Consider the following 27,975-nt stretch of genomic DNA (forward strand, 5'->3'; position numbering starts at 1 on the left):
GGTTTCATAAAACCACACAACATTTTTTGTAAACATTTCTTTACAAATTAAACTTTTAAAGTTACAAAGATGTTAAACAATAAAAAAATCCAATTACAATTTACAATAAAAATACATTCGCACGTCGAACCAACTTTACAAAAATGTTTACATTTCAAGCCACTGTCATTATACATATACATTCGTTCATTCATTCATTCATTCGATCATTCATTTAATATAATCCGGACCGTACTTTATAATATAATATTTATAACTGTATAGTTTCACTTCGGTTTACAAGTTAATTCCAGGCAACTGTACAGTAAAAATATATCTTTATTCGCTCAAATGTGGTTCATAAGTTATTAGGGCGGCCATACACGGGCGGTTCGAGCAGTTAACGGTTGAGCGACGTACACTGCTCGAGCAGTCGGTCGTTGACTGCTCGAGCAGTCGCTACAAACCGCGCAGTTGACGGCTTGAAGCGGTCGCGACTGCTTGTCTTGTTGTGTTGTGCGCGAATGATTGTCCATAGTGAATGCAGTGCTCATTTTTTATTGTTTGTCCATCATGTTCTATATTTTTTGTGTATTTTTTATGTAATTTCATCGATGTACAGCTGCTAATGTAAAATAGATCACCGCGCGGTCGCTGCTTCAAGCCGTCGGTCTCAACTGCTTGAAGCGGTCCGTGTACGGCCGCCCTTACTCTTATGAAATGTACAGCACATTCGCCAATTACACTGGCATGAAAACATAATTACACAGTACATTATTATCATTCATTCGTTTACAGTATATTGTTATTGGTCAGTCATTCATTCACACTCATTCCTTTATTGGAAGCCGGTTCATGTTATTCAAAGGTGACCGCTGTCGTATCATGCGAGATATATAGTTTTAATTTATTCCAAGCCCCTGTACAGTTTTCTAAAATCGTTCATTCGTTCATTCACGATCATTTATTTATCAAGTAACATTCATCACGTGAATTTTACACTTTTATTTCCTTTATTTTACTCCAAAGCCCTGTACAGTCCACTAAAATCGTTCATTCATTCAATCATTCGAAACAATTCCTGTACTTCTGAGTCAACTGCATACTATAGACATACTTTTATATGAAATCCACTGCATTTTAAATACTTTTAACACTAACTCCAAACTCCTGTCCTGTCCACTATTATCGTTCAATCATTCATTCATTCATTCAGAACAGTCCCTTCGCCTTGGAATCCGCCGCGTATTTCCTCACGTGAACAATGTAGTCGAGCATCACTGTAGCGAACGCTGCGTCGAGCACGAACTGCGGTATTTTACCTGGAAATGTGAATGAATGAATAAAATTAATATAAATAAATATTTCAGGACAATTTTCACACACGGCACGATCTGATCCCATACTAAGATTTCGCTTGTGTTATGGAAACCAGATGGCTGATAAACATACATAATATATAAATTTAAATAAATACTTATATAGATAATTAACACCCAGACACAGAGCAAACATCTATTTTCATCACACAAATATTTGCCCCGAGTGGGAATCGAACGGACAACCTTCTGGCTTGGCTTGGCCACTACCAACCGAGCCAACCGGTCAGTCAATGAAGTAGGAATGAATGAATTATTTGTTAATACGCAACTTTTTTTTAGAAAATGCTTATCGAACGGGTAGAAAATAAATCTTCATAATAATTCATAAGCCCGTCAAATGTTGATATTTTAAATTTAAAATTTTGACATGGATTTAGCAGATTGAGTTGTTTACTTAATCCTAAATACTTGCATAAATATGAAAAAAATATTATGGTTAGGGAGCCAGAAGCAGATTTTATGACCAAGTTCCTCTCAAGCGGTAATTAGTAAAATGCATCAGAGTATAGTATTATAAAGCCTCGTGAACGTCAGCTGGAGCTCGGTTGGGGGGATGAGCGGCTGTAGCCTCCCACGCACGTAGGAAAAAAAAAATACATTCATTCAATTCCTCTCAGCTAAAAATTTGTCAAATTGTAGCTAACCCAATATCTCAACGAAAAAAAATAATCAGCTGGTTACAGCATGGTGTATTATACGTCAGCTGGTGGCTCGAACATGAAAAAAAAAATATTATTTTCCGTGATTTCCTCTCAAACAAAAATTTACCTGATGATAGCTTATATGTAACTGTGGATAAATATATAAGTCAGCTGGCTGTATCTTGGTGGAAAAACCGTCAGCTGATACTTTGAAACTTATTACATAGGAGTTAGACAGAAGCATCTATTGCCAATTTATATGCATCAGCTGACTAGATTTTCCTCAACTTATTGCTAGCTGATTCTTTTATTTATCGCATCAATATATTTTTAACACTCTCACTCACAAATTTTCATCTGAGAGGAAATGACGATATCTTTATGGAGTTTCTTGCCGGTTCTTCTCCATAGATACTGCTTTCCGAATCGGTGGTAAATTTAAAGAATGTAATGACGATTCAAAAGTGCTTCTGGAAGAAGTCTAATTGAATAAATAAATGTTTGAGTTTGAGTTTGAGTTTAATTATTCGACATTACGCTTCAATATAAGAGTTGAGTTGAAATAAACATTCAGTATCAATATTTTTGAAACGAATAAGTATGTAATCAAATAATTTTATATATTTAAATAATTAAATAATCAATTAGCAATAAATGAACTAGTTACTCGATAAATAATATTTATTATATAAACTTGATAAAAAATTATAATGAGATTTATTCGTTTTCGCTCTGACAACCCTCCATGGGTTTTTATCTTCCATATATTCCTTAATGCTGTAATAGGCTCTCTGAACTCATACGTTTTTTACATAATTTTTAAATTTAGCACTAACTACTAAACTCTTTAATACTATGAGGAATTCTGTTGTAAAAAAGTATACCTTGGCCCATAAATTAATTTTTAACTTTAGCTAACCGGTAAAATGGCATTTCAATTTTATTTCTGTTCCTTGTGCCATAACGGTGTCTTATCTCCTACTCTTGTGTGTAAGTCTGCGTTTTTGTGTACATATAAAATATTATTAAATATACAGGGTGTCCCACTGTTGGTATACTAAGCTCAAAGGAGGTTATAGTTTTGCATACGCTGAGTACGTAAAAAATAATTAAAAAATTCCAGACGCATTTTTTTTTTCAAATAGATGAATTCTTAAAACTATGTGTACACCCATAACAAGCGAGCCGCCCAACTTTGCCACCAGCACGTGAGCTATCGTTTAAGATTATGTTTTCATAGATAAAATGCTCATATTAGAGAAGCGGTATATGCCGGCTGCGCGAAGCTAGAGAAGAAAACATGGATTTTCAGGAAAAATTTAGCAAAAAATTTTGGACGTAATTTTTTTTAAAAGTATTTTTTACGTGATCAGTGTATGCAAAACTACAAGTTCCTTCGCGCTTAGTATACCAATAGTGGGACACCCTGTATACTGTGATGGTACAGTGAGGATACCAGTATTCTTAAAGAGATCTCTTAGTGAGTCCCTAGCACGTAAATTATAATATATAGAGCGTATGGCTCTTTTCTGTAATATAAATATAGTTTCTATATCTGCAGCCCTGCCCCATAGCAGAATTCCATAGGACATAATGCTATGAAAGTAGCTAAAATAAACCAATCTAGCCGTGTCTTCATCGGTGAGATGCCTTATTCTTCGAACTGCATATGCAGCTGAACTAAGCTTAGCAGCGGTGGTGGCAACATGGGCCCCCCATTGTAGCTTCTCATCTAGTGTCAAACCAATCACAAGAAAAACAGTGGAATCCACAGGGTATAATACCTCCCCGTTTAAAATAATATCCCTTTTCACCTTTTTTACATTTGGAAGGATAAATTCTACACAATTTGTTTTTTTTTTGCATTTAATAATAAATTATTAGCAGTGAACCAATTGGATATGCGTAAAAGAGCAGAGTTTATTATATTGTTTTTTTTATCGAGTAACTAGTTCATTTATTGCTAATTGATTATTTAATTATTTAAATATATAAAATTATTTGATTACATACTTATTCGTTTCAAAAATATTGATACTGAATGTTTATTTCAACTCAATTCTTATATTGAAGCGTAATGTCGAATAATTAAAGATATCGTCATTTCCTCTCAGATGAAAATTTGTGAGTGAGAGTGTTAAAAATATATTGATGCGATAAATAAAAGAATCAGCTAGCAATAAGTTGAGGAAAATCTAGTCAGCTGATGCATATAAATTGGCAATAGATGCTTCTGTCTAACTCCTATGTAATAAGTTTCAAAGTATCAGCTGACGGTTTTTCCACCAAGATACAGCCAGCTGACTTATATATTTATCCACAGTTACATATAAGCTATCATCAGGTAAATTTTTGTTTGAGAGGAAATCACGGAAAATAATATTTTTTTTTTCATGTTCGAGCCACCAGCTGACGTATAATACACCATGCTGTAACCAGCTGATTATTTTTTTTCGTTGAGATATTGGGTTAGCTACAATTTGACAAATTTTTAGCTGAGAGGAAATGAATGAATGTATTTTTTTTTCCTACGTGCGTGGGAGGCTACAACCGCTCACCCCCCCAACCGAGCGCCAGCTGACGTTCACGAGGCTTTATAATACTATACTCTGATGCTTCTGACGAATTATCTCTTGAGAGGAAATAATGAACCCAATTTGCACCTGGCTCCCTAACTATTATTGTATTTAAAAATAAGTATTTGTGAGTGAAAATAATTTTATAGTTGTAATGTCTTTCAAACTCAAACTCAAACATTCATTTATTCAATTAGACTACTATTTAGTAGCACTTTCGAATCGTCATTACATAGTATTTTTCACATTTACCACCGATTCGGAAAGCAGTATCTATGGAGAAGAATCGGCAAGAAACTCCATAGTTGCTCTTTTAAAATAATGTCAATAAATTTACATAATATGTAACATATATCTAACTACATAATATGCCAAAGAACTGTCCTGTTTTCCTTCTTTCTGACGTTTTAATAAATGAAAAAGGCAAATGTTGATGACAATTGACAATGCATAATATCAAAATGATGCTTGAAACGTATTTTTATAATTTACTAGTGGTCCGCCCCGGCTTCGCCCGTGGTACCTACATGTTTAAACTATCCTATCTCTCAAGTTGGATCGAACTGCACATGGTGTGCGAATTTTATTATAATCGGTTAAGTGGTTTAGGAGTCCATTGAGGACAAACATTGTGACACGAGATTTATATATATTAAGATTAGTAATCAAATACTACTTTGAGCTATACTTCAAAAAAGTCGCGATTTAATGCCGCTAAAAATCTCGCAATTATGGCATTAAATGCGTAAAAATGGGCTATCTCAATTACAGTAAAAAACCTGATTAAAAACCGTTAAATACCTTTCAAATCGCAGCACATGAGCCACTGGAAGACAGTTTGTTCCACTTTGCCGTTCGGCGTCTGCACTGATTTCGGCTTGAGACACCAACAACCCACTTTATTGTGGCCTCTGGGGATGAAAATATGTATTAAATATTAATAAATACAATAAAAACATTTTTAAGTTGAAATAGCGTGTGTGCCTAGCATACGTGTCAGAAATGAAACTTCTTTGGCCAGATTCAAAGATACCAAAATCGTCGCCACAAAGAAGTTTTTTGTCAAAATATATACCTAACTGTATTCTTTTTATAATTTGAATGAAATTATGTTGAAATTGAATGAACTTAATTATTATTAAATAAGGAATTTAAATCATTTTTTCTTGGTGTTTATTTAATGTAAACCAATAACAAGTTTTGGCTGATGGCCGCCCGAAAATAAAAAGGCGCCAGAATTATTTAGGAATTTATGTATGACATAATTTTAACAATGCTTGTGCAGATACGTTATACAAAATATCTTCTGTCGTTTTAAAAATAAATGAAATAAATAAACAGCTGAGCGAATGAACGAAACACTCACCTGACCATATCTCTATGCGGGGGATACCCGGGCACGGTGACACTGACCCCGCTACTGATATAGCAATACGGCTCATCGTCCGTAGGTCTCCCCTCACGCGATAGAGCGGCCATACGGCGCAGTATCACAAAGTCCCGGGGGGAGATTATCCCCCGCCCCCCACCCGCGGTTACTTGGTAGGATAGGTCCACGCCGGGGCCTATTTCCTGTTAAATTGGGGTAAAATTAGATTTTCGTTATCAAAGAGATAAATACTTATAATTATTTTCCTGGGGAAATGATGGTAAAATTAGATTTTCGCTGTAAATACTTATAATTAAGATAAAGTGGGTCAAAATTGAATTTAAAAAAAGTACATAGTGCAAGTGAAGCTAATAAAAGTGTGTTAAATGTCATAAATATTGGAAAATAATTGAACCGAGTTTTTACATTTATAAGAATGGTATCCGATTTTTAAGAAAAACAGAAATAATTTATAAAACATCAATATCTATTGAAAAATACAAAGAATGCACTTTTCATGGATAAAAACTATACTTACTTTAATAAGTTCACTCTTCAAAATGGTAGGATTCCATTCTGGTAGTCTTGTAATATTGTCTTTAAATTCACTGTACAAAAACTTAGCTGGACAATCTACGATACCCTGAAAAAATAACGTTTTATTATGTTAATTACAATTTTAATGGACTAATTAAAAATTTAAATTAGATATTTTCATATTTAGAACTTCACATGAAAGAAAATAAATATTTTATGAGTTAGGAGACCAGTGATATAGGCTGCATTGCTGCATTTTATCTAAAGTTGAAATCCGTCATTCCCACGTGAAGATCTAGAATTAAATAAATAAATTAATAAATGTCCATAGATGGCGCTATATTCAAAATGTCACATGTATGACAATTACTTCAAATGGTCAGAACTGAGCAAAATTTTAACACGACCAACCGGAAGGCACTAACTTATCGGTTGGTATTTTTCTGTCCAGTTTGCACCTAGTCCACACTTTTGAGATAACAACTTTAAAAAAATACAGTCAAATTATGAAATCTTATTTTTAAAATCGTATCAAAACAGATGAATAGAAGTCTAAAAACTCACCGTAAACCTATACACCTTCCCGAACTGTTCCGTTTGCGTGGACTCCACTATATCTCCCTTCTGCGAGCCGCGTTTCTCTAGCTTCCAATTCGCCGCGTTGACCACACGCCAAGCGTGCGCCATGCTTTCGTCCGCTAGACGCTTGTACTCGTCGATCTGTGAATGAAGGAATGAATGATATTGAAAATAAAAAAAAATTAGAGGAATATGGATACATTAATTAATTGATCTGAGAACGAGTGAATGATTGAACGAATGAATAAATTAACTAACGTAGTAGTTGTAGAAATGTGTGGTTTTGTTTGTATCTAACTATAAACTTAATGGATTTGATAAGCTTATTTATTGTCTGTGAACGAGAGAATGAATGAACGATATTAATTTAAAACAAATTATCTTCATTTTAAAAATGGTAGGTAATAGTTTTCGTAAGCGGTTTAATGATATCGATCTGTGAGCAAGTGAATGAAATGTTCATATACATTTGATGACATTTGTAGAATGATTATGGTGTCGGTGACTATTTTAAATGTTAATTGATTGATCATGTAGCGTTTTCCGCTTGTTAGTGTTTAAATTGAATGTCAGAGGGGCGAACGAGCGAATGAGATTGGAGTTGATTGAAAAAATGTGGGTATGGTAATGTATGAAGTAATTTATCGATGACAATCTGTGAACGAATGAATGACTGAATGAACCATTCAATCAATTAAGGAAGCAATGATTAAATAAATGAACAATGAAACATAAATACTTTCGTTAGTATCATTTATGAATTAACAAATTAAAGAATTACGACGGAACTATTAAATCATTTATGTAATAACATTCATATAGTTACTTAAGATAAGTTTTTTTCTAATCTTTGGCGAAAAAATAATTCAGCTTCAATTCAAAACCGCTTCAACATTTCGAGAGTAACGCACGAACAAACACACAAACACATTACCAACTTACCGAAAGCCACTCGGCCTTAAACTCTTCATTCGTATCCTTATTAAAGATATATTTCATCCAACTCGATATATTAAAACCGAACTTATTCCATTTATCCAATTTCTTTTCCAATTCTTCTTCGGTAGCAACATTTTCTAGTTCGTTCAAATGTTCCTGTATTTCTGCCTCATTTAGCGCGGGTGTTTCCATGGTAACCGATGCGGCCATTTTGATTTTAACGTCAACACTGATTTATCTGTTATAAGTACTTATAATGTTTTTAGAGTTACCTAAATGTGCGATTATTTATTGATAATTAATTTAGATTTTAAAGCCGCCTTAGTATATTTATGAAATGACTTGGATCGAGACGTTTTGTTTAGTTCTTGTTATTTCGAATAAAAATTAAAACAGCTACGACCTATGGGAGTGTTTGATGTTTGATTTTGGATATTTCTTGTTTTATTAAAAAAAAAATATTGTCGTGTTACTCATTAGGTATAGTTCTTTCAATATCAGTTTAAAGCTTCTTGATATCTGTAATAGTTACGGAATAATCGCCTGTGCACATTTAACGATAACAGCCTGTATAGTTTTAAGTTTTGACTTATAGGCTATATAGCCTAAAGGTTATGGCTATTCCAAGGAGATTTAAAATCTAAACTTAATTTCTTAATATTATCATTTGAGTTCGAGACTGTGCCGCGTTGTTTACCTATATTGTCCTTATTTTTTGTTTAGTCTAGGTAAAAACGTTTCAAGTATGTGTTTGAATTACTCCTACTTAAAATGCAGGCAGGAAACAATAATAGACGTATATTACGTTATAGTATTTTTATTTTTGAACGCTTAAATTGAACAATTATTTTTGTATGAGATAGACAATTTATCGCGGAAGGCTATAATTATGACGTCATTACGACCATTAGGAGCTAAATAGCAATGGAAAATGGGAAAATTATACTTTTGAAGAGCAGCGTTGCACCAAGTACCTACCGAATATATAGTTAGATGTATATTTTATTTTTTTGTTCTTTTTTTTTTCACACGATTTAATATGCATAGCTTATCTAGTTTTTAAAGATCCGTGGTCTACAATATTATAATGCCCAAAATCTTTGTAAAAAACACATTTAATCGTCAAAACTTGAACATTTTAAATTTTTAGATATTATTGTTTTTATATCATACTTACTAGCGGTCCGCCCCGGCTTCGCCCGTGGTACATGTTTACGTTTTCTCTACATAAGAACCATCCTCGTACTTCAAGGAATATAATAAAAAAAGAATTATCGAAATCGGTTCAGCCGTTCTCGAGTTATGCGCTTACCAACACATTTTGCGATTCATTTTTATATTATAGAAGAAGATTATACGCATATCCATGAAATCAATTACTTATTGAAGTGAAACTGTTAATAAAATTTCAAGGTCGTGTCATGGCAATAGCATCACGTCATGAAGTGAGGTGACGATTGTTATAAAGCGGATGCACTGACTTGCGATGTAGAATACAAGAATGATTTATTTACAAAGGGGTAAATAAAAATTTTCCATAATACATCAAGATTAATCACTTTAATAGTGGAAAACCGATTGACTCCTTATAAATAATTTTCAGTGATATATTACCGTATGTTATACGGTAAAGATGTACTTAGCTTATTAACCCTAGAACCGTACCCATATTAAAATTTCATTAACGGTACCCAGGGGTACAAGTGTACCCCTATGAAAAAAACAAGATTACAAAAAGATTATTAACTTTTATTAAATGTTGACTTATTAAGGTCATCTTAACATTCATTTAGGTCCTAATAATTTAATTTATCATGGCATTTTAATATTTTTTCTACAATTTACACACACTTTACGTTGGTGATCAAAATGTATTAAAAGTTTTCACTTCCTGCACTGTGTGCGGGACTGACGGAATTTTAACGTGGATATTCACAGTTACATTTCAGATTTTGAAACAGCAGTTGTCCCTGCAGTTATTGGTAATTGTTGTCCTAAAATATCTCCATTACTTATTTATAGAGACATTGGCAAAGTTATGTACTGAAATCGTTCTTCTAGGTGAAGTTTTTTATAATAAAAAATTAAAATTTTTTCGTCAGGTTCATATTTTGATGCCTCACCAAGTACCAGCTCTTCTTGTTATTCCATCTCCCACAAAAAATCAAAATTCATCCATCATTTGCCATCAAAAAAAAAGAAAATTAATAACTCAGCTATTCAAATCATGCAGCAAATCATAAATTTGTTGAAAATACAAATTCCAACACTATTTAACAATAACAGTATGTATATAACATGAATGTAAGGTAAACTTATAATTGTACATTAAATTTATCAATAAAAAATATAAAATAAAACGACCAAAAGGCGAAAAAATAAAATAAATGAACCTTAAAATACGTTCGTAGTACCCAGGGGTACTGGAGTACCCCGACAGGTTCGTACGACGTGTTCTCAATAGCTTGACCACTGATCGAATACGGTATCTACGTGTCTCCTCATCCCCGACAAATACACGAACGCGCAAAAGAAACCGTTGTTTAGAAAAAAAGATATAAGTAGAAGATGTTCTGAATTTTTTTTCATTTGTACCCCAGGGTACGGTTCTAGGGTTAAAAGTAAAACAATTACATATTAAAATCGATCCAGTAGTTTTTGAGTTATATCGTAAAACAAATAAACAAACAAAATATTTCCTCTTTATGATATTATAGTAGATAACGCGTAGATAAGTCTTTCTCAAATTATTGGAGGTTCGAGATCGACGCCCTTAAGGTTGATGACCTCAAGGTCATTGCACTCATGTAGTGAGTTATTTAAACGTTTTGGGAACGACCCATATTCGTTGACAAAATTATTATTATCCATACTATGTTTGTAAAAGATTTCTTCCGGTTGTAAAGGCTTCACGCTATATAAATAGCTACATAAGATATTTGTGGGTTTTATATCGAAATCCGTTCAGCCGTTTTAACGTGATTAAGCAACAAACATATGACACATTCGCACAGTATTATAGCTGTGATTTTAATATCAGTACCAATATAATGATAAAAAACGTTCTTAGAGCGCAAAATTTTATTTTTATTTTAGTAACTACATAATATATCAATTTGAACCTGTGATGTCAAAAACGAATGTCTAGTAAAACATGTTATGTGCCTAAATGTATTTCAAATATTCTACCTAACAAGTAAAATGCACACAATATGCATGTTTGTCATCTAATTCCTCCGTAACTATCGTACCGACCGTGACCTTTACTCTTTATCTAATGTTATCTATTAAGGGATTCGAACAAAGGGCTTGTTTAGTACAAATAATTGAGTCATGCGACGTTTAAATGCAAAACACATATTTATCTAAATACCTACATATTAATATTTACATATACTAGCCGCTCGTCCTTACCCCGTCCGGGCTCTCCCAGTATAAAAACAGAAAACAGAAACTTAGTAGTTTTTCTATTCTTTATAAATAGTAGAGTATAAATACAAAATAAAATATAACCCTTGTTACTTCCAAATAATGTAGCTTTCTGTTAGTGAAAAATCATTAAAATAGGTGCAGTAATTTTGGAGCCTATTCAATACAAACAAACAAAAAATCTTTCCTCTTTTTAATAAGTGTAGACTAGCTGTGCCGCGCGGTTTCACCCGCGCGATCAAGTATTACTTATAGCTCATGTATTATCCTGATAGCCTATATTACTGTAAAGTTTCATCCAAATCCGTGCAGTAGTTTTTTCGTCAATACATACATACATTTTCGCATTTATTTAATACTATCGGTATTTGCAGAATTAATCTTTTTTATTTAAATAATTATCCAACGGATGTTGGACATAGATAATAATTATTAATAATGGATAACATTGTATAAATTGGCAAGAGCGGAATATTACAAGCAAACGTTAAAATTAGAATATTTTGTATGTATATTTTGTATGAATTTTCGATAAAATACTTATAAATAAATAAATAATAAATAAATATTATAGGACATCATTACACAAATCGACCTACATAGTCCCACAGTAAGCTCAATTAAGGCTTGTGTTGTGGGTACTAGGCGACGATAAATATAATATTTAAAAAATAAATATATAGATAATAACACCCAGACCCAAGAACAAATAATGAGTTCATCACACAAATATTTGCCCTGACCGGGGATCGAACCCGGGACCGTCGGCTCAGTAGGCAGTTACTTTACCACTGCGCCAACCGCGTCGTCAATAATAAATTACCATTGAATTACAGTATTTTTCATTTCATAAAAAAGAAGTAAGTAAAAGAAATATAAAGCTAATTCAAATGTCACGGTCTTATCGGAAAAACTGTTAAATAATAGATAATGAAAAATAGTTTTAAGATATTTCTTCATTGTTACACAATTCATGTTTTTTATTGTGTAACAAAATGTTTGAGATACACAAATAATAAACCCTTCTCTTATATAAAAATAAACGCTATGCAGCAATTAAAAATTTTTATACAATATACATAAATACATACGTAATCTTCATCATCATCATCTGTGATCACCATCACAAACAATCACACTAAACCGCACTTAAAAATATAAAACTTTTTCTTTATCTAATAAAAAACAATAACGAACTTATTCGCAAACAAAACAACATTTTCTCTCCATTATTGTTTAGCAACTATTTGCCGCCAATTCTAACGAAAAAACAATCGCTTACCCAGCCTCGAACTCAATTATATTACATAAATAAATGCAGCAGACAATTATATTTTACGCAACGGCATTATAAATTCCACGCACGAAAAATTATTGCGCGCATACAATTTATTGAACATCAATTATATTAACAACTAAACGAACGACATCTCGATCAACAAAAAATGAAAGAATTCTAGAACGCAAAAAAAAAATATTCAAAATTGGAACAATCGAACAATTCGTTCCAAATCAAATTCTTTTAAAAGTAAATAAATTCTAGAACGCGAATTGCATTTTCGAAAATCGAACACAGAGTTCGAAGTTCAAATCATTTACCGATATTTTATAACCGAATACACGCGTGCTTCGCGCTATTGCGTTTCAGAACTGAGTACTACGTTTATTGACTACACTTTACGAGTACACGTCGGTGCCAAAAAAAGGACAGATTATATTTTAGTGAATGTCTTTGTTCGTGCTTTTTTTTCGCTTCAAAGGATTGAATGGGGCTTTTGTTAAACTTTATTATATACGTAGTAACTATGTATTTAGTAATCTGTGTAATACTGAGAAGATGAGACATTATATGATATTCTTTTCAATATCTCACTGCATTGTCGATGTAATTTGGAGTTGGGACCATTTAATGATTACTAAGGCATTAACTTTTATGTTTGTTGGTTTGATTATGGGACTTCAAATTAAATAATGAAAGTTTTTTTAGCTGCACCTTTAAATAGGTCAAGAAGCTTCCCAAAGGGTTTAAAATTTTAAATATTTTGTTTTGGAAATTATATAATGAAAGTTGGGATGACATGATAATCACGTTTTTCAGTTTATCATAATTGATATTTTATCAAATTAATTAGCGTGACATTTAATTTTGATTTCATTTTCATTATTTTACTATAATAGAAAATACATTATGAAATTATTAAAAGTTATGGTTAATCTAAATCACTAATTAATCTTATCTAAATTAGACACGTAATTTTACGAACTTTAATCCTATTATTACGAATTATTATTATTAATAATTCGCTGAATCATTCTCTAAAAAATCTAAGCAAATTATAATATAATATTTGATTACAGTCGTTGTTATGGCGAATTTCGTTTAATAACTAGGTAGGTGTAGGGTATAATAGGGTTCAGTCGTACAAATTACATACATGAAGGGTGGTTTTTGAAAAAAAAAATGTTGTGTGGTTTTATGAAACCACGGTATAAGTGAAACTGTTCGAACGGTTCCGAACACTGCTTTGTGTAGCGCATGTCGCGTGTCGGTCGGCTGCCGAGTAGGTAAGAACATGATATTATATTGTCAAGAAAACAAAACACTTATTACACGTGAAGCGACTGTCACGCGATAACGTTAAAGCGTGCGAGTCAAGCCGCGGGCGCAGTGCTAGCATACATTATATTTGAATAAAATTGTCTTTTTTAATTCAATCACTAACAATTCACATTCTGATAAAATCAACAGGAATATTGAATGAATAATGATACAAATCAAATTGATACACTTTGTGTTAGCTAAGCTAATGATTGAGTATTTCATTATAAATTAATTACATTCTTATCAGTTATATCTTGACGCAATTATTATTTAAACATTGCAATATAACTGCAATAACAAATTACTCAAGTGAATAATATTATAAAATGAGTTGACAAACTCAATTTAACACACAGATTTATACTTCAAATAATAAAATACTATTTTAAACCGACTTCAAATAAAGGAGGAGGTCCTCAATTCAGCCGGTATATTTTTTGGCATACATTTTCAAATGTTATTTGTCATTAACTGATAAGCTACTAAGACAACGGATTTAATAGATATTTATTAGATATTGAATACATTATCTATTCTTTTCAAATCAATCATTGATGGGAACGAAAAGGGTAATTACAATTTTAATTTGATAACTGTATTGTCATGTTACGATCTGATAAGCATTGAAATCTATTCAACCTACTTAATATTATTATAAATTATTGTCTATAATCTATATAATAAAAATGAAATGTGTTGCTAGGCACAAAACTCGACAATGGCTGAACCGATTTCGTTAATTCTTTGCTTATAAATATTCCTCGAAGTATGAGGATGGTTCTCATGAGGAGAAAACGTGAACATTTATCACCATCGACAAACGTTGTTCTGCCTTACTCTTATCACTAAGGGATATGAAAACACACACAAATTTGATAAAAATCGATCTAGCCGGTTCGTTCGGAGGAGTATCTTAACTAACACGAGAATTTTATATAAAAGCACAATATATTAATTGATAAATCAAATTTAAGTTACTATTAAAATACAATAAAAAAAAATCGACTGTTCCCATTTCATTGCACTGCACTGTACACGAGTATGAACTATGCACTCATCAGTAATCCATATTGGGGTTAATAAGGATCATTGCAATATTACAAACGTTTTACAAGATGGATGTAATTATCGCATCAATAACTGTACCGCATTTTATGATAACTAGCTATGCCCCGCGGTTTTGTGGCGATATTTTCTTTTATTTGTTGAAATATGAAGATAAACAAAATAAACAACTAATATTATAAAGAGGAAAGGTTTGTAATTATGTATGTATGTATGGTTTTCACTCAAAAACTACTGAACCGATTACAATGAAATTAAGCATACACAGAGAGGGTAACTTGGATTAACACAATATAGAATAGGTTTTATCCCGGAAATCCCACGGGAACGGGAACTATGCGGGTTTTTCTTAGAAAACGCGGGCGGAAAGCTAGTTTTAGAAATAAAATACATCAGGGGTGGGTGAAAAAAAGAAGAAAGAACGGATCCTTCGTTCATTTTAACACGCTTTTATTAGCTTCACCTGTATGTTTGTATCTAACCGACTCCTAGACTCTATTTTGACCCACATTAAAAGGACTGTTTTATTCAAATTTTACACATTATCAAGGGTCGTTGACAGTACAATAATATCATGAGTATGAGCATGTTTTTTAGTTTTATTTCAAACTATATTAATTATTATTTTAAAGCATAGAAAAAATTATTTGTTCGACAGTATAACTATGGGATGCGTCCTGTTGTATTATAGGCACAAAAAATCACGAGCTGTGGTTTGTAATAATATAAATATACAAAGAAAACAAAGAAAAATAAAAGTTTTCTTTTTCTTTCATAACCCTTATCTGTAAGATTTGTTTTAATATCAAAGTACGTCACTATCCTCGATAAACACAATCAATCAACTATCGATAAATAGAAGCAAGGTCATCACTATTATTATTACTTTATCAATAAACTGTCTTTCAATTTGAAACTTTTTATAACAAGTCCAATACAAAAATTAAATTTATTATAACCGATGTTGTGTCCCTTCGTCCAGCATACTCACCACAACTCACCATGGAATCCTGATATTTCATGAATGTCAAAAAACTGTTCTGAAATAGTGCTAAATAGTGCCCAAAGGAAAAAAATAGTGCTCTTGTACTTGCGAAGTTATAGCCATAGTTCGATGAGTATGCTGGACGAAGGTTTCGCCCAGCATACTCACCTCCGTCCGGAGAATCTGTATACGCTTCAAACATAATTCATACTTCAAAAAATAGTTCCCAAATAGTGCCAAACGGTGCCCAAAAAGAAAAAACAGTGCTCGAATAACTTCGGAGTTACAGGCTTCGTTCAGTGAGTATGCTGGGCGTAGGTTCTACGCCCAGCATACTCACCTCAGTGCGCGAATATCGAACGAGCTATAGGAACAATTTACGTCTCAAAAAATTGTGCTTGAAATAGTGCCCAATATCAGTCCAATTTTTGCTTGACTTTTGACTTAGAAAACCATTAAATTTTAATGTAAACTTCTACATACTAACGTAAAATGGGGTACAGTCGTCGACACATGTTTTTGGACAAAAATATTAAACTTTCTAATTGTAGACTTCATGTTATTGGAAATAATTATGGTATTTTCTCACATGTCAAAAACTTTCGATTAAATGCATTATTATATATTTTATAAATAATAATAAATGAATGAAACTTTAAGCGTAAATGAAGTCTATTACTTCATTGCATTGTGTGTTTGTCTGAATAAAAACAGTCATTTGCAGCCAATAAAATTAATATCTTGAAAAATTGTAAAAAGGAAATTATACAGTTTCTTTTTGTATATATGTTGCAGGCAAAACTTATAACCAGTCAAAACTAGTACTGTGACATAGTTATACAAATTTTAAAACTCTTTCCAATAGTTTCATCAATGAAAGGTTTAGCAATAAAAAACATTTTTAATTACTTACGTTATTTATTACTATTTAAAGGGCCAAAGTAATCAGAATTCTAGTTAACTAGTTCACAGCTTTTGTTAACATTCATAATATAATCAATGTAAATAGAAAAAATTGTAGTTTTAATATTGTATATAATATACATATAAAAAAATGTTTAGAGTCGCGGGCGCCGCGCGTCGTAAGCCCCATACCTATTGACCGTACGTGCATCCATTACTGCCACACTATATTGAACTTTATCACATGAGGAATACAGGTCAATTCCGTAAACGTTGTGGTACCGTCCTTGATCCGGAAAATGATTATTTTGAATAATTTTGTCAGTTGTAATGTAAGCATTAATAACAGCAACTTTATTTTTCATGCATGATTTACTTCATTTGATATCTTAATCCTTCAAGCGCCGTGATCTAGACAAATATATAAAATCATTGTTCCTAGCTACCGGGGTCCCATGCGACGCGCGAAGGCTTAATCATATTATTATAAAGTATTATTAAAATAATGTGTAATTAATAATATTGCGATTCTAAAGTAAATACTCCCTTACATAGACAATATAACAAAACAAATAATTTACACAAGACAAAAATTGTTAGAAAGAAAGTTAATAATATTGTATTCGACTGTACTCAATGTAATGTATGTAGAAGTTTACAATCAAATTTAATGGTTTTCTAGGTCAAAAGTCAAGCAAAAATTGGACTGATATTGGGCACTATTTCAAGCACAATTTTTTGAGACGTAAATTGTTCCTATAGCTCGTTCGATATTCGCGCACTGAGGTGAGTATGCTGGGCGTAGAACCTACGCCCAGCATACTCACTGAACGAAGCCTGTAACTCCGAAGTTATTCGAGCACTGTTTTTTCTTTTTGGGCACCGTTTGGCACTATTTGGGAACTATTTTTTGAAGTATGAATTATGTTTGAAGCGTATACAGATTCTCCGGACGGAGGTGAGTATGCTGGGCGAAACCTTCGTCCAGCATACTCATCGAACTATGGCTATAACTTCGCAAGTACAAGAGCACTATTTTTTTCCTTTGGGCACTATTTAGCACTATTTCAGAACAGTTTTTTGACATTCATGAAATATCAGGATTCCATGGTGAGTTGTGGTGAGTATGCTGGACGAAGGGACACCCGATGTTTAGTAGTTTTTGAGTTTGTTCTTCCAAAAATATATAATTTTTTCTTGTTTTAAATATCAGTAAATATTTATAACATAATCTTGTATGTATGAATGAAAATCGGTTCAAAAAGTCGAAAGTTCTGCGTGAAAAAATAAAATAATTACTTCTTTTTCTCTTCTTAAAATCTTCGTAAATGATAAATAATTTGGAAAATCCAAAAGTGCACGCCTCATAATTTTTTTTTAATAAATATTTATTAATTATTATTTTTGTTTATTTAATAACAATTAAACCACATCGAATCATACCCTGAAAAATGAAAGGGTTCTATTCCTGAGCATACTCAAGCGTAAGAGAAAAAAAAAAGACTCGATTAGTAAAGTATTTCGGTCGCTATCGTGTTAACAAGAAAAAGGATCCGCACATACAGACACACGGACGTCCAAGACAGAACTTTTTTAAACTGTTTTTTAACTAGTTTAAATAACAAAAATGACATCAAAAATATCATGAACGTTAAAAATAGTGTTTTTTCTTAATATGTGTGTGTATGTATTATCTTACAAGTGCAATGTATGATACATAAAGACATTTTAAGTTTGAAAAATCAGATGTTTTGCGCGAAGTGACAGTAGTACCCACCTCAACGCTTCGCTTATGAGGGCTGAGGCGTGCAATAAATACAGTCAGAACTTTCTTCATTTTAGTTCGGTCTGTGTATTTAAAAAAAAAATCTGTTTATTGTCTGTATAACAGGAAAATTATCAGTAAAATAGCTAATCTAGGATTAAATAAAACGGTAGATAATAAAACCGGGTCGTTAACTTACAATTGAAGATTACTTAATCGTACAGAGATTTAATCAAAGTTTAAGCCGATAAATGTGCCATATACATATATTGATTACTAGCTGAGCCCCGCGGTTTTACCCGCGTGGCTTCGCTTTTGGTGGTCTTAGCGTGATGATATAATAGCTTATAGCCTTCCTCGATGAATTGGCTATCTAACACTGAAAAAATTTTTTGAAATCGGGTAAAACCGGCACAGCTAAAATTATTATATTAGTAAAAACCTTCATTGAACATATTTAAAAGTACATAGGCCATACTCACCAAAAAATCTCGAGAGGTGTCAAGGGACACACAGATGGAACGAAGCTTTCGTCTTAATTTTTTTTTCTGGAACGAAGTTCCAAAAAAGACTGAGGCCCGTCCAGGGCTTGATCAAAAACGATTGATATTTTAATTTGTTTCCCGCCTTCAGCGTAAATCATTCTTAACGATTACACTATGTATATGGGCTAATATGATGTTATATTATGATGATAGTGATGATGACACATTTTCATAAAAAAAAACTTTATAAAAACCGTTACTAAAATGATCCCGCGTCAATATACCTGCCATATGCCTCAAAGAGTCCCATGATGTTATTCGCCGACGACTGCACTATTGTATGTAAAGATACAAATGAAACTATTACGAGTCTTAGATCCATAGTAAAATGGTTAGAAGCCAACAATTTACAAATAAACTTGAAAAAGACTAAATACATGTGTTTTAAGCAAAAACCTCAATCTATTCTTTCCAAAATAAATTTTGAAGGCGAAGATATCTACGAATCTTTATCAACAAAATTCTTAGGTCTATTCATTGACGCTGATATGAAATGGCAATCTCATTTAGACTTCGTCCGTAAGCGTATTTTTCAGTTTTCCTATGCGTTGCGGATGTTACGAAAGGTGGCCTATGAAAAAACAGTGCTTACAGCATATCATGGGTATGTTGCATCCCGACTAAGATATGGCATAATTTTTTGGGGAAATGCCTCTAACATAAAAAACCTATTTATAGCCCAAAAAAGCTGTATTCGATCAATTTGTGACTTAAAGAGAACTGAGAGCTGTAGACCCTATTTTAAAAAATTAAAATTATTGACACTGACATGTATGTACATCTTTGAAATAGCTCTCCACGTAAAACGCCACCCCGAACTATTCACAAAGGTGTTAAGTGAACGAAATCGTGACCAGTTGCAAGTACGTTTCAACGTTAAAACTGCCTTATATATCAAAAAAGCATATTTGTAACTCCAGCAATTATTTGTAATAAATTACCACTTAATATTAGAAAATGCACCAGCTTGATGTCCTTCAAGAAAACTCTTTTTGACTATTTAATCGAAATGACTTTCTACTCACTTACAGAATATTTTAACAATTAATTAATAAGTAAACTGACATTACCTACATTTTCTAAAAACCCATGACATTTACCTACATATTTCAATTTTAAATATGGACCATTCAAGGACCATTCAATAATATTTTATGCATTTTGTTTTGTGCTTGGTATAAAAAATAATATAACAATAATGTTATAAATGTATAATCGGTTTAATAATTAATAATCTGTGTAAAACATTTTAAAAAATTGTACGCCACATGGCAGATCACAGCGGATCACCTAATGTAATAACTAATAACTAATAACCCATAATACCTGTGACTCACAATAAATAATTTTTGAATTTGAATTTGAATTTATAATTTACTAACCGGCGAACATCACCAAAAAAAGGCCGTGCACACGTGTCAGAAGTGAAACTTCTTTGGCAAGATTCAAAGATGCTGTCGTCGTAGTCAATCGTCGCCTTCCGCCATGACGTGACGGCATTACCATGACCCGACCTTGAAATATTACTGTCAACGCGCCTAAAGAAGTTTCATTTTAAAAAAATCCCTGATACCAAAGCAAAAGAAATTCCTTATTATTATGTTTCTCTCCATAATACACGGGTACCACCAGAAGGAAGGTACCCGGTCCTTTGGGAGGCTTACGTGGGGACACAGGTCCAACACGCAGAGGCCCTTTAGAGAATTTAATGTGTTGTGGGACACCAGCCGCAGCCTGCCCATGACTGCACTATAGAGATACAGCCCTGGGCAGTCCGCGGCCGATGTAGGACTATTGTAAAATATGGGAATTAAAAATCTGGGTTATGGAAGGAGGTGTTCAGTGGATCGGTAGGTTGGGTCTATGGGGACTATGGACGTCTGCCTTTTCAATATTAAAAATTGAAAGTGATGGCAGACGGTGACTCGCCAGCTCGGTCGATGGGCTCCCAAAAAGGTTACCGAAAATGGCAACAAGAAATTCCTTATTATTATAAAAACTGTCTTACTACATGACGTGACGGCATTGCCATGACGCGACCTTGAAATTTTACCGTCAACGCGCCTAAAGTTTCACTTCAAAAAAAAATCCTTGATACCAGACCAAAAAAAAAAACTCCCTATAAATGCCCTTTGCTATTAAAAGCTGAAAAAAAAAATCCTTATTATATCTCATTCCATAATACTCGGAAGGTACCCGGTCCTTTTATTATTGTTGGCGTCATAAATTGGACATTTATAATGTTAATTATTATTTTACAATTGTTACATGAATAAAGTACATACTTGAGATTAATTGCTTTCTATTGTCCTACAACCCGACATACATAACAATTATAAAAACTGTCACTAACCTGATCCTGCGTCAATATAACTTGTTCCCCCGGCCGGCGCGGTCTTGGGCTTGACTCCGGAGTCTCGACCGGTGAGAACCAGTTCACAGTGGAGCCCCCGTGCGTGGAGGCAGCTGGCCGTAAAAGGGGCGTACGCTCCGAGGCTCCGTGGTGTACTGTGCATTAATTTTCAATTCAATTCCATTTATAAGTATATAGATATACCTAATATTATATTTTGAAACTAGCTGCTCCACGCGGTTTCACCCCCGTGGCTCCAGTCATGTTGGTCGTAGCGTGATGATATATAGCCTACAGCCTTCCTCGATAAATGAGCTATCTAACACCGTAAGAATTTTTCAAATCGAGCAAGTAGTTCCCGAGATTAGCGCGTTCAAACAAACAAACAAACTTTTCAGCTTTTAATATTAGTATAGATTAAATTTTTTACGTAATTTAAAAGCGATTTATTCATGATATTATTATCATACATTATCCTGACGATTCGTAAACTTTGCATATCATATAAAATCCATTAAAAATTTGAAAATTCAAGCCAAATTCTTCGTATAATAACGATGAAAAGTAACAAAAGCGTTTAGTAATAAAATTTCAGAATACTTTCACACACGGCACGATCTGATCCCATACTAAGCTTTCGCTTGTGTTATGGAAACCAAATGGCTGATAAACATACATATATGTATATAATTTTAAATAAATACTTATAAATACAATTAACACCCAGACACAGAGCAAACATCTATGTTCATCACACAAATATTTGCCCCGGATGGGAATCGAACTCACTTGGAAGGCAAGGCCACTACCAACCAAGCCAACCGGTCAGTCGAATAATCAGTTTAAAAAAATTTCAATTATTTCTGAAACTAATAAGTTTCGGATTGGTAATGTTTACTTTTCTGTACTCCAAATGACCTATACTTTCACTGCTTTAAAACTATTACACTTATAACAAGTCACCCTGTATATGTCGCAGCCCGCAGGCAAATTGTATAATCTCGCCGTTTACAAATGCTCGGCATTTTATAATATGCTGACGATTTACTTTTTCCAAAATTCTACAAAAAGATGGTCGCGAGCCGACGGAGCCCCACTTTGTGGGGCTCCTATTTCTGTGTAGTTTTAAAAACACGAACATAACCTAACCCACCCCCTTATCCAAACGAAAAATTTCTGATTACGAATTCTCGATATATTACAAAATGCCGAGCTTTTGTAAACGGCGAAATAATACAATTTGCCTGCGACATATATACCGGGTGTAATCGTTAAGTGTGCACAGGCGATTATTCCGTAACTATTACAGATATCAAAAAACTTTAAACTGATATTGAAAGTAATATACCTAATGAGTAAAATGACAATAATAACTTTTTTTAAATAAAACGAGAAATATCCAAAAAAAAATTACATCGAACGCTCCCATACATTTAGTATGAAATATGACTATTCCAAAGATTTAATATGAAAGGTTTTGCTTTATTATTTGATTTTGTGCTTTAATTACTTCGCAAATTTTAATGAAAGTTCATTAAGAAACTATAAATAGAGCTCGATGTGGAATACAATAGTATTCCCAAACGAGGATGTCATTTCGAACATTTGCTTTGAATACAAAATGTATGGGAAATAAAATGTATGGGAGCGTTTCATGTAGCATTTTTGGATATTTCTCGTTTGCACACACTTAACGGTTACACCCGGTATATCTATCAACTTACCTATAGCCTCCAATATCTGTTTCGCTTGCAACTCTTGCGGAAGCACTCTAAAGTCCAGGAACCAGGCTTCACCCCACGACAACGTGAACGATGTGAGAATTAGAAACACTTGGTACACCGGCTGTGCGGCGTCTGGCCACTGGAAAGCGAAAAAATAAAAAAAAATTGAAAAAAAATTTTTTTTTGGTTTTTTGAAGCGATTTTTGTGTATATTTCTTTGATGGTATCTATCATTTTGATGTTGTTCCAAACTGTTTATTATGCTTGTAATTCTTTTACTGTACTTACATATTACAGTGAAAAAAGTATCTACTTGTCGTTTGGCAAAAGTATATAATAGTCTATGATTGATTGTAATAAAATAAAATTAAGAAAGATGTGGCATGTAAAATGTTTATAATCAATAATGTATTACTTTGCATGCCGTTGAATGACGGCTAAACATGCTGTAAATCGTAATAATGTATCTTAATCCATCAGTCCTCGGAATCACAGACACAATAGAAAATCTATTGTGTCGCGCCCCGATCGGGCCTTACGGTGGTCAATGGGTTAACAGCTATGTAAACCATGTTTACTTGCAAATAAACGATTTGAATTTGAATTAAATATTTTGATTTAAAATATTTGAACAAAAGTGAAACAGTTTGAATAGTTTTTGAAGTACATATATGTACTTATACAATATTATTTTTTACTTAAGGTAATGTTAATTCTTATTTGTATAATTAATTATTTTATACTCACGTCAAATACGAACACTTTGGCGATCAAAAAGGCACACGTACCACCCGTAGAGAGCTGGAAAAAAGTTAACAACAGAATAATACAGCTGTAGCTATTTTGCGAAACATTTTGAAGTGAAACTTCTTTATCGGGGTTGGACAAAAATTTAGTGTAACATTTTTGCATTACGCCGTACGCGTGACATTTTTGCGTTACGGCATACTCGTGACATTTTTAAGGTCATAAAGAAGTTTCACTTCTTACGTGTGTACCCTAGGACACGCATACATTTTTTTATTATAGAATTAGCTAAAAAATCGGGTCAAAATCTTTTTTCGCATTTTCGGGATATACCGGAACAACAAATTACACATACAGTTATAATAAGAATAATTCCTATTTCTATATTAGAAATTAAGTGGTCAAAATAATTATCAACTCCTATACTACATAAAATATTTTTGGAAGGGAGGCTAGATGGAAAATTTTTTTACGAAAAGTTGTCACGACACTTTTTGCTAGAGTCGTGCGGCGTGCCGCGTGCGCGTGGTTCTCTGTCTGTCTCTCTCTAACTTAACACTTCGTTCCATCCGGATGTCCCTTGACATCGCTCAAGTTTTTTTTTTGTTGAGGTAGAAAGGCTATAATATCCTCTTCCATGTTTTTTTAAATTCTACTTCGTTATATTTTATGAGTTGCATATATACTTATAATGTTTTTCATCTACCCTCAAATTTAAACAAAAACTACTCACCGCTATAACGCTCCAATTATTTATATACAAAATCGCGTAAAACAATATGAGTATCACGAATCGAATCACAGCAACCAACACAATGTCGAATAGCGACACTTTAATGTCATAGTGTATTATTTCCCGCGTGAATATCTGCGCTAGCGTTTCTCCTCGCATCTGAAAGTTAATTTATGATATATATTAATATACATAAATAAACATACGGTCTTACTAATAAAATGTTACCCATTCGCTATAGTTATTGCAATAACCTGTCTTGTTTTTATGGTTGACGTTTCATGTGAGCAAGAGCAGGACACAGCTATGGTAGAAAATGGTAGAAATTTATCTATTGTTTAACTTTTTATTAATAAGGCCGATAACATTTAAATCACTACATTGTACAAAACAAAGTCGCTTTCTTTGTTCCTATGTTTGCTTAAATCTTTAAAACTGCGCAACAGCTTTTGATGCGGTTTTTTTAAGTAGATAGAGTGATTGAAGAGGAAGGTTTTAGTATATAACTTATTAGGTTTTAGACAAAGTGGACGAAGACGCGGGCGGAAAGCTAGTTTGAAATATGCAGTCCTCATTGTAAGCTTATCAAAAAATAAAAGTAAGTACATGTTAATTAATATTTTGAAGACAAAAACCTCATGAATATACCACTGGACTAATATCAAAAGTTATTTCACCAACAAAAAAAACACGCCTGCATGACATATGCCATATTTAATTTTAATTTTATCAACATTCGTGTTTGCAAATCGTAGGGTAGTTTTGAATATTTGTGAATACCATTTTAGAAGGTATTTTAAAAATGTAATCTATAAATATGACTGTGAAGTTCGAAAATATACATATTTAATCTAAAAAGCATTCGAATTAATAACTTGTAAACCCATTTTCTTAATTATTGCCTGTCTACATGAAAATCTAACTCTAACATTTTTATTCGAAACGCGAATATAATTTAAAACTCACCACAACACAAATCAACCACATCAAACTGGTGAACAGCAGGTCGAAAGTGACGAACAGACAGAAGAATCGACGTATTGACGACATCCTGCCTTGTGGCCTGTGTCCCGCTACCAAGTCTTCTGTGAGAAGGTTGACTGACTGCGACTGAGCTGAAATGTATAGGTTAAATTTTTAAATATATCTTATAATATAAAAATGAATCACAAAATTTGTGGGTAAGCGCATAACTCGAGAAGAGCTGAACCGATTTCGTTAATTGTGTTTTTATACGAGGATGGTTCTTATGGAGAGAAAACGTAAACATGTACCACGTGCGAAGCCGGGGCGGACTGCTATATATAAAAAAGGCAAAATTTTATAATTCTGTACTTTGTTCCCATTTATACTTTGTATCATTAACTTGATGGAACTGTTTTTTTTTCGTTACATAATCTTCAGGTATGTGTTCACAAAAAATATTTAACAGTAGTTAAAAATGTTAAATAATAAAAATAAACAAAATAAACTAAAACTTACTCAAACTTCGATAAGGCTGGTTCGACATACTGCCCAGGAGAGATTCAGCCGCCTCCCTAATATGATAGTCGGCCATTATCTGTAATTAACCTTTATTTATAAATATTTGTTTTCTTAATTACCCATTTACAAATAATGACATTTACATTAGTAATTTTTAATCTGTGGACTGCAGCACTACATATTATAAAACAAAGTCGCTTTCTCTGTCCCTATGTCCCTTTGTATGCTTAAAACTTTAAAACTACGCAACGGATTTTGATGCGGTTTTTTTTAATAGATAGAGTGATTCAAGAGGAAGGTTTTAGTATATAATTTATTAGGGTTTAGACAAAGCGGGCGAAGCCGCGGGCGGTAAGCTAGTACTATAATATAACACTATTAATAAAACCTATTATTAACACAAAATAATGAAGAGTTTCATAAAAAAGTTCTTGATAAAGAAAGTTTTCACTGAAATTCAGTGCTGAGGTATATAGGTGTTCAGTTGCATCCTTTTTGGTACTGCATGTACATAATAAAACTAATGTGAATGTATATATAATTAACTAGCTGTGCCCCGCGGTTTTACCCGCATTGCTCGCTCCTGTTGGTCTTAGTATGATGATATATAGCCTATAGCCTTCCTCTATAAATGGACTATTTACCACCGAAAAATTTTTTCCAATCGAACCAGTAATTCTTGAGAAAAGTTAGTTCAAAAAAACTCTTCAGGTAGGTAGAGTTGTTTCCATTCACGCCTATTCACAATTAACCGTACTGACTATATACTTTGATTTTTTGTCAATTTTTAATAATTGTATTTTTGTGTTTGTTGTGTGCTGTGTGTAAAAATTATTTCTTGAATCCTAACAAATGTGTAGTTAGTAGTTAAAAATATAAAATTGTGGCAAAATAAATATCAGTTTCTGTCTAAACTTTGGCTTAAAATTTATTATAACCTAAAAGTTAAGATAATTTCCAATATACATACTTCCAATTGGATGAACGCGTAGATGTTCTGTTTTATTAGATTTTAAAATGTCATGACATAATACATAATCTCCTAAACTGGGTCACATTACTACAAGATATCAACCTATAAACCTAGATATATTTTTATATTATTAGAAGTTCATATCAATAATGTTTAGCTTTGTAAAACAAACATTCATTTATAGATATGTGATTTGCAGTGATTCATTAGTTATCAGAACATGAAATAAAACAAAAACTTTTTGATGTACAACATCGCATTTTGTTTATAATAAATACGATATAACAGATATGGTGTTATCGCATTTTTTTGTCTTTGTTTTGGCCTTGTCTGAAACAAGTAGTAACATCCATTGTGACGTTGAAATCATGGTGAACAGCAATTATAGATTCAGAATAAATTTAGATTTTACAAGCTATAACATTGAATATACTTTACCTTGTAATAATATTTCCTACTTCACTAAACTTAGGTCTCATAACTATTTACACTAAACAAATGCTTCTGGTGGGATGAATTAACTATCATACACACATTTTTAAGTTATAATAAAAATTATAATCTGGTTTTTAAATACTTTGTTGTTTTGTAGCGATTACATGAAAAGAACAAAATCCTAAAATTAAGAATAATGGGACGATTTGACCATAACAAAGTTTGACAG

General features: G+C 32.7%; 1 protein-coding gene across 1 annotated transcript; it reads right to left on the reverse strand.

The window, feature by feature from the left end:
• Positions 1-35: 35 nt before the first annotated feature.
• Start1 (Steroidogenic acute regulatory protein-like) lies at positions 36-27,971 on the reverse strand. The gene is made up of 12 exons (XM_090117726.1): positions 27,750-27,971; positions 26,336-26,414; positions 25,820-25,968; positions 24,854-25,012; positions 24,121-24,174; positions 23,374-23,512; positions 21,650-21,804; positions 7,049-7,204; positions 6,486-6,590; positions 5,945-6,150; positions 5,380-5,489; positions 36-1,301 (listed from the first exon to the last, which is right to left on the reverse strand). Exons 2-12 carry the CDS (start codon positions 26,409-26,411, stop codon positions 1,192-1,194), a joined length of 1,419 nt encoding a protein of 472 aa, XP_089973852.1. The 5' UTR covers positions 26,412-26,414; positions 27,750-27,971; the 3' UTR covers positions 36-1,191.
• Between the last annotated feature and the right edge of the window lie 4 nt (positions 27,972-27,975).

This window comes from Colias eurytheme, chromosome 28 (assembly GCF_061535395.1).
Source record: "Colias eurytheme isolate Ceu_HAF_F1 chromosome 28, ilColEury1 Martin Lab GWU primary, whole genome shotgun sequence".
NCBI classification, from domain to species: domain Eukaryota; kingdom Metazoa; phylum Arthropoda; class Insecta; order Lepidoptera; family Pieridae; genus Colias; species Colias eurytheme.

What these genes read in the sequence shown, in the direction of transcription:
- Start1 (XM_090117726.1), bottom strand. Translation starts at nt 26,411, where the DNA reads ATGGCCGACTATCATATTAGGGAGGCGGCTGAATCTCTCCTGGGCAGT. An exon ending in TGAAGAGTGAACTTATTAAA is followed by an intron (nt 6,151 to 6,485) that starts GTAAGTATAGTT and finishes CCAATTTAACAG; the next exon opens with GAAATAGGCCCCGGCGTGGA. An exon ending in CATGTGCTGCGATTTGAAAG is followed by an intron (nt 1,302 to 5,379) that starts GTATTTAACGGT and finishes TCACATTTCCAG; the next exon opens with GTAAAATACCGCAGTTCGTG.